The sequence below is a fragment of the Lithobates pipiens genome, unplaced genomic scaffold (genome assembly GCF_037356315.1).
Source record: "Lithobates pipiens isolate NorthernLeopardFrog02 unplaced genomic scaffold, aLitPip1_a1.2 Scaffold_22, whole genome shotgun sequence".
Lineage (NCBI taxonomy): Eukaryota > Metazoa > Chordata > Amphibia > Anura > Ranidae > Lithobates > Lithobates pipiens.
In genome coordinates, this window is record NW_027507784.1 from 281,503,821 (window position 1) to 281,517,969 (window position 14,149).

At 41.1% G+C, this 14,149-nt stretch overlaps 1 protein-coding gene across 1 annotated transcript in view; it reads right to left on the bottom strand.

Moving 5' to 3' along the window:
• LOC143924696 (uncharacterized) overlaps positions 1-14,149 on the bottom strand; it is a 101,905-nt gene that overhangs the window by 59,705 nt on the left and 28,051 nt on the right. The window contains exons 3-4 of the mRNA XM_077449113.1: positions 7,208-7,370; positions 621-793 (exon numbers count right to left, since the gene is read on the bottom strand). Coding sequence (XP_077305239.1) covers positions 621-793; positions 7,208-7,370 — 336 coding nt within the window. The remainder of the gene's footprint in view (positions 1-620; positions 794-7,207; positions 7,371-14,149) is intronic.

Consider the following 14,149-nt stretch of genomic DNA (forward strand, 5'->3'; position numbering starts at 1 on the left):
AGCAACCCAGGTGCTTTTGAAGGGAGAAGTGGAATATTATGCAATGGTACAAGGATTCTCAACAAAATATTAAAAATGAACATTTTACTTATGAATATATTAATTTGTCCAATTACATTTGAGTTTCTGAAAATGGGGGACTGTGTATAAAAATGGTTGCTGAAAGTCTGCACTTCAAATTAATTTGTATGTAACTGAAATAAGACAGCAAATGTGATATTGCTTATGTTTCAGATTTGCAGGTTTATGGCCAACTTGAAGTACGTTTATTTCTTATATCTCTAGGGGACTCTATATATCTGGGGTGAGATACCCCTACATGACTTCCCAGTACTAGCCAACATGGATCATATAACAGTTTTGGATGGAGTTGCCCTTTAGGTACGTCCATTTATAATCAGTCTACTAGTGCTTCAGCAATGACATAAACAAGTGATCTCCTTTGTTAGGCAATTTTGAGTCGTATAGGTTAAAAACTGCATGTGTAACAAAATATTGATATATTTGATGACATGTGAGATTGTACAATGATTGTATCTGTGTCAAAGTGTGTAGTTTTTGTATAAATGGTTATATTATCTTTTTGGCCTTCACCCAGAGAACCAACAATTCTTACTTACCTGTGTAGCAAATGTTAATTGTTGTATTGCCAACTGGTTGTCCATGTGATTCCACTTCTATTAGATATACATCACGATATACAAAAAAAGGTAGAAGAATATTGCATATACATTTATTAGGCACTGTAGAACCATCCAACTGCTCATTTTGCAGTTTAAGACACGTGCCTCTTCTGAAATGAGATAAATCCAAAAAAGACATTTTTTGTGGCTAAAATTAAATAAATGTAGTACACAATTTACATTAATAGAAGAGTTCATCATAGCTATTTTATATATATTCTGTACCTCTCGTTTTTGAACTGTATTATTGTTCCACCTGCTAGGAGCATGCCCTACATTTTAGATGGCATCCTCACCACCTACATTTTCTGCCTAGTATCTGTTCTCTCTACACATGCATTGCTTACTTCCTGGTGATATCTGCACACACAGCTCACACTCCAGCATCAAAAGCACCAGTTAGATCTTCACCCCAGTATGTATAGATCATTCACCAGTGAGAGTTTCAGTTGGTGCCCCAGCAGGCACACGACATTCCCTAATATCCACAAACAGTGAGTTCTGCACTCAAGCACACACATCTATGACTCAGTATCCACGCCACCAGTTAGAGCTACACCCTAGTATGCACAGTTCTCTCCCAAGTGTCCATATAGCCATTGATATTTTTACTCCAACACACATATCGCACACTCCTCACTATTAGGGTCCGTCTGGTCAGGCCTTTGTTCGAGTCAAATGAGTTTTGCATTTCCATACAACTTTGATTGGAGCAAATCAGGAGGTCAACTGCAGGTCACATGTATCTGTCATAGTATTCTTAATGACCTCAGAATTGAAAAATTTATGTCAAATGGATGCCAGTGACATAAGCCCAAAGCCTGCTGACACAGGCCCTTAGCAACACCAATGAGCATGGCCAGCTTTACATAAATTGAGGCTCTAGGAGAGAGTCAAACAGGGGACCCCTTGGCTGGAATAATTCAGGCCCTTTGATGCAACCCCATTAAAAAAAATGCAACAACTACCATTCTACTTCTACTCTACTCCCACATCCAACCAATGTTGTCTACCAGTACAAAACTAATAATAAAAACACAACTGTGCACCACCCTTCAACAGTATTAAAAACAACAAAAAAATAATAATAATATAGGAAATTACTTTAGAAGTAACTCATTGGATGCTAGCTGGCACGCAAAGGTGATCTCACTCCACCCTAAACTGAAATCTCATAACCGAAAATAGTGCAGCACTCTCGATCCCAGTAAAAACTCCACATGTTAAATATAATCATAAAGTTAATAGTGCATCACATATCATAATAAGCAATCAATCACAAAAGTCGATGGTCAAATATATAAAAATATGTAGTACTACCCCCGTAGGAGTTGCATGTGACAGGGTTCCTCACTGCTGCACAGCCAGGCACATAACATTTTCAGCTTTCATCCAGACACAGTGAACAGTCCTTGAGCTTTGCTTTGTTGTTTTATTATGTGGAGATAATAACTTGGATTGAGATAGGAATTATGGGATGCCCAACTTTAAAGTGTCAAAGCCAGGGTCAACTTTCTCCCTACTGATTCTTCTGTATAGCTCCAATTGATTCCTCTGTACAGGCTAACAGTCTCTGTTAAATTAGCAACTGCCCCTTACAGGCTAGGAACTCTCAGTCCCTCTAAAAAGTAGCATAATGTGTTGTGAACTGCATCCTGGAGTACTTCTAACTCCCCTGTAGACACTGGTCACAGCTGTACTACTGCAGGAAATGCTAACTCACCTGGCTGCCTTTTCACCAGCCCACCTGCCTGCTGCTTCTTCACCAGTCTACCCAACTGCCACTCTGGAGATCTCCCAGGGCAAGGCTATAGAAGACTTAAAGTGGAGTTCTGCCTAAAAAAAAAACAAATTAAAAGTCAGCAGCTACAAATACTGCAGCTGCTGACTTTTAAAATAATGAAACTTACCTGTCCAGGGTGCCCGCGATGTCCTCACCGGAAGCCGACCCGTCCCTCAGCTCCGGGTGGAGGCAACGGCATTGCTAGTAACGGAATCAGGAAGTGAAGCCTTGCAGCTTCACAGCCTGGTTCCCTACTGCACATGCAAGAGTTCCGCTGCGTGTTCTGAGTAGTCCCTGCTGTCTTCTGGGAACTGTATGTCCCATAAGTGTCATAGATCGTCATGGATACTGTGGCGATCTTTCGCCGGAAGTGGAAGCAAATACCTGTATTAGACTGGTATCTGCACCCCCTCCCCCCTCCTCCCTGAAAGGTGCAAAATGTGACACGGAAGGGGGGAGTAATCCGGACAGCAGAAGTTCCATTTTGGGATGGAACTCCACTTTAAGCACACCACTGTCTTCAAGAGAGACCTTCTACACGCTGACTCTTAGGAAAGCTTCCTTCTACCTTCTACTCTGGTAGGATCTTCAAGGCCAGCACCTGAGCCCTGGCCCAGGGCAGAGCACCCCCCCAGACTAGGGGGTGCCCCTCAAGGGCCACTGACAGCCTCCTCAGGACTGCATCTCCATCTTCTACCCGACTCCCTGCTCAGCATGACTCATATCTATTTAAGAGCTCACTTAGTCCCCTACCAGGCCTTCCTAATGGGGATTCACAAAGGGCCCCTAAATATGCAGGACAACCCTCCTAGCCTCCATCCTCTAACTTTCAGAACATTTTCCAACATTCCAGAACCAGAGAGGGCACCAGAGAGCTGCCTTTATAAGTCATGCTGCCCTGAACGCTAGCAAACCTTACCCAATTACAGACCCACAGGGTTTAAACATAAGTCTGAATATGATTTACCTACTCTGACACCAGTAGCACACTAGAGGGTGCTACACATAGATTGTGAAACAAAGGTTAATCACAAAAAGGAAATGTTAAAAGTCACTACAATTCACTTTAGTTCCAAGTCTAAAAATTTTAATCCTTTTCCACCATGTGTAGATCCTAAGAAAATAAGTAAGTTGGCAAAGCCAAATTGCAGCCTCATTACAACTAACAAGGAAATAGTATGCAACAGGACAAAGTTAAGAGGCTTGTAACGCAATGCTAGAAGTCTAGCTAATAAAATGGGAGAACTGGAGCTGGTAATGTACAATGAGGATTTTGATTTTGTGGGAATTTCAGAAACTTGGTTTGACAGCTCACATGATTGGCTGGCAACCATTCAGGGGTATGCCCTATATTGTAGAGATAGGGAGGGTAGGAAAGGGGGAGGTTTATGCCTGTATATCAAGAATGATGTTCAAGTGAACAAGAGGGATGACATCAATAATGAAGCCAGGGAGGAGGTGGAATCCGTGTGGGTGGAGCTCCATAGGAAGGAAAATAATGGGAAAGTAATAGTGGGCATATGCTACAGGCCCCCTAACCTGAGGGAGGAGGGAGAGGCAGACCTCCTATTACAGCTTGCTATGGTGGCAAGGCTGGGAAATTTTATTATAATGGGGGATTTAAATTATCCAGATATAGACTGGGCAGAAGGAACCGCACATTCGTCTAAGGCTCGCAGGATAATTTCATGGGTCAGCTGGTGAATGCACCAACAAGAGATGATGTATTACTAGACCTAATGATTACAAACAATAAAGACCTGATCACGGATGTGGAAAACGGGGCAAGTTAGGAAACAGTGACCACAGGTCAATAGGTTTCAGTATAAAACACAGAAATAAGAAGCACAAGGGTAATACAAGGACACTAAAAGAGCCAACTTCGCTAAACTACGCTCTTTACTAGACAATTTTATATGGGATAAAATCCTAGGAAAAATAACACAAAGGAAAAATGGGAGTGCTTTAAGAGCACACTAAGTAAAGGTATTTGCCAGTGCATTCCAACAGGAAATACATTTAAAAGAGCTCAAATTAATCCTGGGTGGTAAACTCCAATGTAAAAATGCATATAAAAGCAAAAGAAAAGGCCTTCAAAAAATACAAGGCTGAGGGGTCATTGTCAGCATTCCAACAATGCAAACAATGCAATAAGAAATGTAAGAGCCCAATCAGGGCAGCTAAAATAGACCATGAAAGGCACATCGTGGAGGAGAGTAAAAAAAAAAAACGAGAAATTGTTTAAAAATATAAACAGTAAGAAAGTGAGGCCAGAACATATTGGCCCCATAAAGGATGATGAAGGGAATTTGGTTAAAAAAGACTAAGAGAAGGCAAAGGTTTTAAATGCATTCTTCTCCTCAGTTTTCATCAAATAAATGGGGGGATATAGTAACCGAGACTGTAATGTTAATAAAACATCACAGAATGCACCCTCTTGGCTAACAGAAGACAGTATCAGAAATAGACTTGAAAATTGATTGTAAAGGCAGAAGGTTTTTGATCTTAATGCATTTTATGCATTAAGATCAAAAGCCTTCTGTGTGCAGCAGCCCCCCTTAGCCCCCCTAATACTTATCTGAGCCCCATCTAGATCCAACGATGTTGTAGGAGTGTCTCGGCTGCCTGGGACTCCCCTCCTCATTGGCTGAGACAGCAGCATAGCGCCATTGGCTCCCACTGCTGTCAATCAAAGTCAGGCAGCCAATGAGGAGAGAAAGGGGGTGGGGCTTGTCTGAATGGACACAGGGAGCTGAAGCTTGACTTGGGTGCCCTCATAGCAAGCTACTTGCTGTGAGGGCACACAACCAGGAGGGAGGGGCCAGGAGCACCGAAGAGGAACCCGAGAAGAGGAGGATCCAGGCTGCTCTGTGCAAAACTACTGCACAGGACAGGTAAGTATAACATGTTTGTTATTTTCAACTAACAAAACTAGACTTTAGTATCACTTTAACATAAATAAGTCACCAGGACCAGATGTCATACTCCAGAGGGTCCTTAAGGTACTTAGCCAGGTGATAGCTAGACCATTGTTCCTAATTTTTACGGACAGTTTACTGACTGGATTGGTACCAGCTGATTAGAGAAAAGCCAATGTGGTACCAATATTTTAAAAGGGCCAAAATATATCCCTGGAAACTGCAGGCCAGTCAGCCTAACATCGATAGTATGTAAGCTAATGGAGGGGATGAAAAGGGACTATATCCAAGATTATATCTAAGATCAGCATGGATTCATGAAGAATAGTTCTTGCCAGACCAATCTATTAGAGTTCTATGAAGAAGTGAGCTACCATCTAGATAAATGAGGGCCTGTGGATGTGGTGTATCTGGATTTTGATGTAGTTAACAACAAATGTTTACTTTACAAACTGAGGTCTGTCGGCCCATGGACCATAGGGCGAGTACCTGGATTTAAAACTGGCTACAGGGGTGGGTCCAAAGGGTTTTGATAAATAGCGAGTACTCAGAATGGTCCAATGTGGTAAGTGGGGACCCCCAAGGATCTGTCTTGGGACTAATTCTGTAATATTAATGTTTGCAAACAATACAAAGTTAAGCAGGGCAATGATGGGATGGACAACTACATGGCAAATTAGGTTTAATGTTGAAAAATTTAAAGTAATGTATTTGGGTGCTAAAAATATGAACGCAATTTACTCACTAGGGGGAGAACCTCTGGGGTAATCTAGGATGGAAAAGGACCTGGGGGGCCTAGTAGATGACAGGCTCAGCAATGCCAAGCTGCTGAAAGCAAAGCCAGCAGAATATTAGCATGCATTAAAAAGGGGATTCACTCCAGAGATAAAATGATAATTCTCCCACTCTACAAGACTCACCGACCACATCTTGAGTATGCCCTCCAGTATTGGGCACCAGTCCTCAAGAAAGATGTGTTGGAACTGGAGAGAGTACAGAGAAGGGCAACAAAGCTAAAGGGATTAAAGGATCTCAGCTATGGGAAAAGACTTCAAACATTGAACATATTCTCTCTGGGGAAGAGCCGCTTGGGAGGGGATATGATATGATATGATATGCCATACTGGCTACCCTAGCCTAAGGAAAAAACTTTTCAATGAAAGGGAATTTAAAAAGACACTGGGCCATTCACTGAAATTGGAAGAGAAGCAGTTTAACCTTAAACTGCATAGAGGGTTCCATAAGGTCAGAGCAATAAGGATGTTGAATTCTCTTCCACAAGCAGTGGCATCAGCAGGAAGCAGTAGTTTGAAAAAAATATTAGATGGGCACCTTAACAATCACAACACACAGGGACATACAATGTACTATTGACATAAACACAAGCACACTCACACACCACAGGCTGAACTGGATGGACTAGTGTCTTTTTTCAACTATGTAACTCCCATCCTGTGCACTCCCTCACTCTTGTGGTAAATCAAGCAGTTCACCTTGAATTAAGAACTCACTAGGCCCTGTACTTTTGGTAGCTCTACTACCCGCCAAATGCAACATGTGGTTTCATATTTATTGCAGCATATGTGCAGCCCTGAGTAGCTGTATGCCCTTGTTTAGGTAGGTGGTCAGAGAGGTGAGGTAAGACCAGGGCTTAACCGGCTGCTTTTACTACCCCCCCATCCCGGCCACATGTGTGAATGAGCCCTTACAATTACATATTGCTTATGTAATGATTGCTTATTCAAATAAGTTTATGGAAATGTATCTGTGATTCTAATTTTTATTTTCTTGTATGTAAAAGAAGAGTTTCACAGTGAACTTACTTTTGATCGTTGTGTAAAATCTTATCTGCATGTGCATGTGCATATCTTAAGGTAAAATCTTCAGTGCAATTGCTGCTTGAACCAGCAATTTCCCAAAAACAAAACATTTTCTGATCAAAATCATTGAGGCACTCCAAATTTTTAATGGCTGGAATGGTTTGAGCTGGAATGAAAGAAAGATGGCGTATTATTAATATTTTCACTTTCAGTCATATACAGGCTGAAGGAACATCCATAAACACAAGCACCTTCTATTGTGAAGCAAGGGCAAAATTTAAGTTGGCCCTGCAAGGGCAGAAGTAAACATTATATCCCAAAAAAACAAAGTCGGAGATAACTGGCCATCCTCGTGTATTCAATCACTGTAATGCCCACCTGACCGCTGCACACACATTGTTAATAGAATTGTGAAGGATTAGGATACACTTGCTGGGAGATTTACCAATAACTAAAATCTTCTTGAGCCATGAGATCCTCCAACTGCCTGAGATGCTTGTAGGAACCCAAGCTCTGCAATAGATCATTTTTGAATGCCTTTGAGTCTTTGCTCCTGTTTTCCTGATCCTAATATTCATTCTGGCCTTTTTATCGACTTGGCTTCCATCTGACTTGGCTAACCTGCTTTTGGATTACTCTTGTCTGCCTATGTTTTCTGCCCATCTACATTACCAACTTTGGCCGTGATTTCTGACCAAAATTCTGCCCATCGGCATTGGCTTTGTACCTTGCAGCTGGCACATTGCCAACCTCTGCTTGCTTATAACTCTGAAGCCGACCTCTGACTTGGTTTGATGCCTTGTCACTCAGCTGTTACTGGAAAAGGCTTGTAATTCAACTCTCCTTTTTACTTAACTTGGCGTTTCCATGGTGTACTACCAGCTGTACAAGGTCTACTCCCTGGCACTTGTGCTTTTCCTTTGTCTGTGCAGACCCTTGCAGGAGGCCAGCCACGTCATCTTGGGCTCCGCATACATGTATGGAACAACTAGTTATCATTATTGCCTGTGGTCTACCTAAATATGATCTTTTCCCCATTATAGGCGTTGATGCCTTATTCTGCACTGTGTTTCTGTATAAAAGGCAGTCATCTTGTTAGAGACAGGGCTTTGCTTTCCCATGTCCAAGCCTCCAGGAAGAACAGTGATCAGTACAGTAGGGACATCACCAAATCTCGCTCCACAGCTCCTGATACTAGCAGTGAGAGGCAACAGTGCCATAGTTCTCACAAAGCAGATATTCAGCTATAACTCATAAGGCACAGGAGTGCTCAGGCCCCCTCACAAAAAGGGAAGCATGCTGATAATTTTCAGGAGGAATTCCAGAAAAGCAATCATTTTTTCAGGATACTGCTTAGGCATAATTAAGATTTCTAAATGTTCCTTTTAACATGGCAAATCTCAAGTTTTTTAGATGAGGTTCATTTTAACTTTTGCTTTGCAAGAGGAAAAAGCTAATGGGACTAGATGACAAATTTAATTTCTTAATGAACTTTAAATAAAAATAAAACTAATAACTCCCTTCTGTGGTATGAATGGCCGCGGCCCTTTATTTTATTGGCATGACGATATATATATTAACCAACTTAACATTAAACAATATACACACATATAACCTTTATAATCATCTTTAGATTATAAAATACCAAAAAGGTTCAGCTTTAAAAGCTCGAACCCATAAAGTAATAACAAAAAACTATACCACACGCCAGGCTCACTAAACTTAAGGAGCCTGGCACCCCACCCGGGCCACGGGCAATTCAATACAAGCAAAAAAATCTAAGATATCATTGTCAATATCAGATAAATGCACCTGGTCTGAACGATATAAACCAGGCAAACCACCTTCCAAATCGACATGACGGAAGGACAGTCCACTTATCAAAGGCATACATTTTTCAAGAAATCTATTTACACGTCTACGAATTTTTTCTAAAAAGAAATGCGTTGGATCAACCAACCATTTTAATCAAGGGATAATTTCTGAAAAAACTAAAACAGTTGATGGTAAAATATCGTGAAGAGGAGTAAGATCCGTTTTCATTCGTGCAACCAAATCCAAAGTTTTAACAGAACCTAAATCGTTACCAGCTACATGAAAAATAATAATTGATGGTGGAGTGTGAGAAGAAAGCAGAGCACGAAGCGATGAATGAAGTTCGAACCACGACATTCCGCTGTATCCAAACCGAAATACGGTATAGGAGGAATCATCTAGACCTAGGTTGAGGCCGTAGTAGCGTAAGGAAGCTCTGTTTTCAGCCCAAAAAACGAATGAATGTCCGATTATCCACACCCCCCAAGGTGTCCCTACAAAGCAGAGAAACATAAATTAGGTCTCACATAAGATCTGAAACAGTTAGATTTCCAACCACCCAAACTTTTAATCGCAGTGGAAGATGCCAGACCCAGCTGCTTCAGTTGCTGCTCCAATGCGAAAAGAATGGGTGGTGATTTTCAAATGCTGTAATCCTAACAATATCAGGCATTTTTTTTAAATAACTCTGAATTGGTATTGTGTAAGCGGGATACCCGAAGCATGCACCAAAAGATGACTGCTGTTCAGTGGACGTAACAATAAGAATTTTGATAACAAAGAAAAAACGCAAAGAGGGGAATCACTCATTTTATGAATTACAATCCAGCGACCATTCCCCAGCTGGTCGGTTTTGCTGAAGCGTAATCCTTCTGCATGAAAACATCGGACAACATCAGACCTCCAGAAGCTGAAGAAAATTTAGGCAACAATTCGGAGATGCGAAATGCACCAAAAAAACAAACAAAGGCAAAAGGAAACTCGCATAAGAATGGATTCATAATCCGAATAACAAACGTCAGAGGACGCAACCAAGAGATGTTGTAAAATAATCGAGGTAATAGGTACTCTATCATCAACCTGGAAGCGTAATTTGCGGTATCCTTTAAGTGCTTGAACAACTGAAAAATACTGGTTGCAAAGAGGCAATCCTCTCAGTTTATTAAAAAAGGAAACGCCTGCCAATATCTTAACGAGATGAGAATACGAATAAGAATTCATCATTATAAAATCAACAAAGGCTAAAATCAATGCTTCTGAAAATTGATTCACATCAACGAGGTTAGAATTTAAAAAGGAACACCAAAGTGACCACGCGGCGTTGTATTGCGCCCGCGTGGACGGTGCCAAAGAATTGGTAATGGATGAAATTACGGAAAACAAACCACTGACCACAACGCTTCCGGGCAAGGACAACCAATTTGATCCGCTTCCGGTACCAAACTGCGAAATTGATCGAGCTGAAAGCATGACAAAGAATCAGCAATTAAATTAATTTTACCTGGAATATACTCGACCTTAATCCACAAATTGAATTTCAAACAATAAAAAAACTAACTTCCTCAATACTGCTAATACTGGTAATGATTTAGATGTTAAACAATTTACTGCATATTCAATGCCTTCGTCATCAGAGTGGAAGAGAATGCGAGAATTCCTAAGTCAATCGCCCCAAAGATCAAGGGCCACCAAAATAGGAAAAATTTCAAGCAAAACTATATTTTTTGTAAGACCCTGCTCAACCCAAGAAGTAGGCCAAAAAGCCATAGACCAGTGACCCTGCCAAAATGCGCCGTAACCAATCGAACCCGCCGCGTCAGTATATAATGAAATAGCTGAAGAATCACAAAAGGGGGCTTGCCAAATGGAACAACCATTATAAGTAGATAAAAATTGATCCCAAACTAATAGATCTGAGATTAGTTCAGAGGAGAGACGAACAAAATGAAATCGCGACTTATAATCAGCTAAGACTTTGTAGAGTCTTTTTGAAAAAACATGACCCATAGGAATTATGCGAGTAGCGGAGGCAAGCATGCCTAATAGAGATTGAAACGTTTTTACCGTGACTTTTCGTTTAGATACAACAAAGGAAACCAAATGGCCCAACCTAAGAACTTTCTCTGAAGGGAGGCGACATTCCATCAAAGAAGTATCTATAGTAATCCCCAAAAATTCCAGACAGGTAGTGGGCCACACAGTCTTTCCAATCGCCAGGGGGACACCAAAACGCGCACATAAAACACGGAATTCACTAAACAAATAAAAACAATGTAAAGAATCAGCGAGGCCAATAAAGAAAAATTGTCTAAATAATGAATAACATTATTCGAATTAGCTTGATATGAAACCGCCCATTCAAGGAAAGATGCAAAAGCTTCAAAATATTTACAAGATAATGAACAACCCATTGGAAGTCTTTTATCGTAATAAAACGCACCAGCAAAACAAAAACCCAAGGAGCTGTAAGCACAGCGATGAATAGGCAGTAAACGAAAAGCCAACTTGATGTCGGCCTTTGCTAGTAAAGCGGATTGACCAAACAGACGAATTTTGGAAACCGCATCGTCAAATGAAGAATATGTAACCGAACTATCAAGAGGATTAATACAATCGTTTAACGAAGAGCCCAAAGGATATGAAAGATGATGTATTAAACGAAAACTACCTTTGTCTTTTTTATGTATCAAACCAAGAGGGGACACCCTAAAATTCTGAAAAGGCGGTGAAGAAAATGGCCCTGCCACATGGCCTTCGCGAACTTATTTACTTATTTTTTCAGCAACCACCCCTTGAAATCGTTTGAAAGAAGGAAGGTTATCGTGACAGATGCAACCCGAACCATCAAAGATTGGTAATCGAAAACCGTGGGAGAAACCAATAATTATGAGATCTGCTGTCAGACGATCTGGCCAAATTTGTAGAAATGGCAATATTTCAGCTAGCTTCACTGGAGTTGCCGCTAGGACGAAAATTATCCCGCACATTAGATGGGACATTAGTAGATGATTTTTTAAAACAACGAATAGACGGATGATTACCAGAACATGTGGCACATTCGAGTTTGTAACGACAAAAATTAGGCTATTTACATTGTCCCTCATTAAATCCCAAACAGTGACCTTTCCGGGAAGGAGCCGGCTGCAAAGATGGAGAAGGAATCAAGTCCAGAAAAATTCTTAAAAGCCTCAAGAATAATCTCAACATGTTGAAACATGCCACAACACAATTCAGGGCGTTTTTCACCCATAACGCTCGCATAAATGCAAAAGGCTTGAAGCCAATTATTAAACGAACGAGGAGCCGATTTGCGTCTGTCATCTTCAGATTCCTTTTTATCTAAATGGTTCTCCTTAAATGAAGGGAGAGGATAAAGAATATCTACATAATCACCCCTCCAGATTTTTTCTTTAATAGATGCTGGCAAATGAAAGCCAAGAGGTGATATTTCACAAACTAATGCTTCTTTAAAGCAACTCTCAGGGAACGAGGACAAGGAACTGACATCTGAGCAATAGCTGGCGCAGAAAATGCTGGACGCAATATGTCCGAATGCACAACAGGTGAAATAGGTTGAGCAACATCTTTCCAAGCTTGCAACAATGAAGAATCAGAATTAACCGATAAATTGCTAATGCAACGCTTAAAATAATCAGTAAAGGAATTAAATGAAGATAACAACGATCGTAATTGATCAGACTCACCTTTTTCCACAGGCTATACACCAGCCTAGGAAGATGCAGTCAAAAAAGACGAAACTTGTGCTGAATTTCCTGTCTGTACATCTGCAAGAGATGCAGAACGTGCCAACAAGGTTTGCGACTCTTTTTCCACAGGCTGTACAGCAGCCTGTGAAGATGCAGTCGGGAAGGAGGAAACTCCTGCAGAATTGTCTTTCTGAACATCTGCAAGAGATTGCGCAGATTGTTCCAATAAATCCTGTGACCCTGTAACTGCAGGCAATGAATTAGAAACAGCATCTAATGGGTTAATAAAAGGCAAAGGAATAGCAGTTAAAGCATTTGAAACAGAATGAGACGGAATAGGATTAGCTACAGAAGTACAAGGTAAAGATACTGAAGTAAATGTATTGTCAGTATGCAATAAAGTATCATCTGCTGACAAAGAATTAGCAACAAATTGAACATCTGATGAAACAATATGCACATTCCTTTTAGTAGCTTGCTTACTGGAATTGAAAGAATTTGCATGTATATCAGCAGCAAAACTAGAATGACAATTAAAAGAATTAATAGTATTTTTACCATTAGTTTTTGTTTTCTTATTCACAGGCTGGCCCCTGGATTCGATCCAGCGAACCGACCTCTGTCTGTTCCTCTGTGGACGTCTTGTTGACACTGCGCATGCCCCAACATCGCATTTGGTATTCTGCCTCACTACTGATGCCGCTGGAGAGGAGGAACCAAATGATTGTTGTGGAACGAAGGAGCCAGCTGTAGAGTTTCTGGAGGGAGGAATAATAGGCAGCACAGAAGGAGGAGCCATAGGAGGAAGGAGCAAAGAAGGAAGGGGGATCGTCTGTGCAAGTGAATCTCCCGGAGCGGAAAGAGATGGCGGCGGAGCGGCGGAGGGCAGAGCAGATGAAGAAGGAGGAAGACCTGGAACCACAGCCTGGAAAGGGGGAGACAAAGGAGGTGAAGAAGCCGTAGATGACCTGGAAGACAAACAGAACCTCATCCAAGCATCTCCATCCGGAGCAGAGGCCCTCTCCATTAGCTGACGCAGCAAAGAATGAAAGGTAGGTAAGAGAACAACGTTGGGGCGCCTTTCTCTTCTGCTGCAACCGTTGTTCTGATAAAATTTGTTGGTTATTTTCCTTTTATAACCTTCTGTTTATTTTCATAGGTTCGTTGGATCACCTGATGTAACTGAAGAATATTCTGGAAGATTGATCAGGTGACCAGGTAAGTAACCAATTAATTACTGATTTGTATTATATAACTGAAATTCCCTTGTCCCTATTCCCATATGTATGCAAAAAAGGAGGGGAATTTTGGGACTTTAAATGAAGCACAAGTATGTGCCTCCATCCCGGTAATCGGTACGTAATAGAGGGAGTTTGGGACTTTAAAATGAAGCACTAGGATAATGGAGGTAGGTTTTAACCAC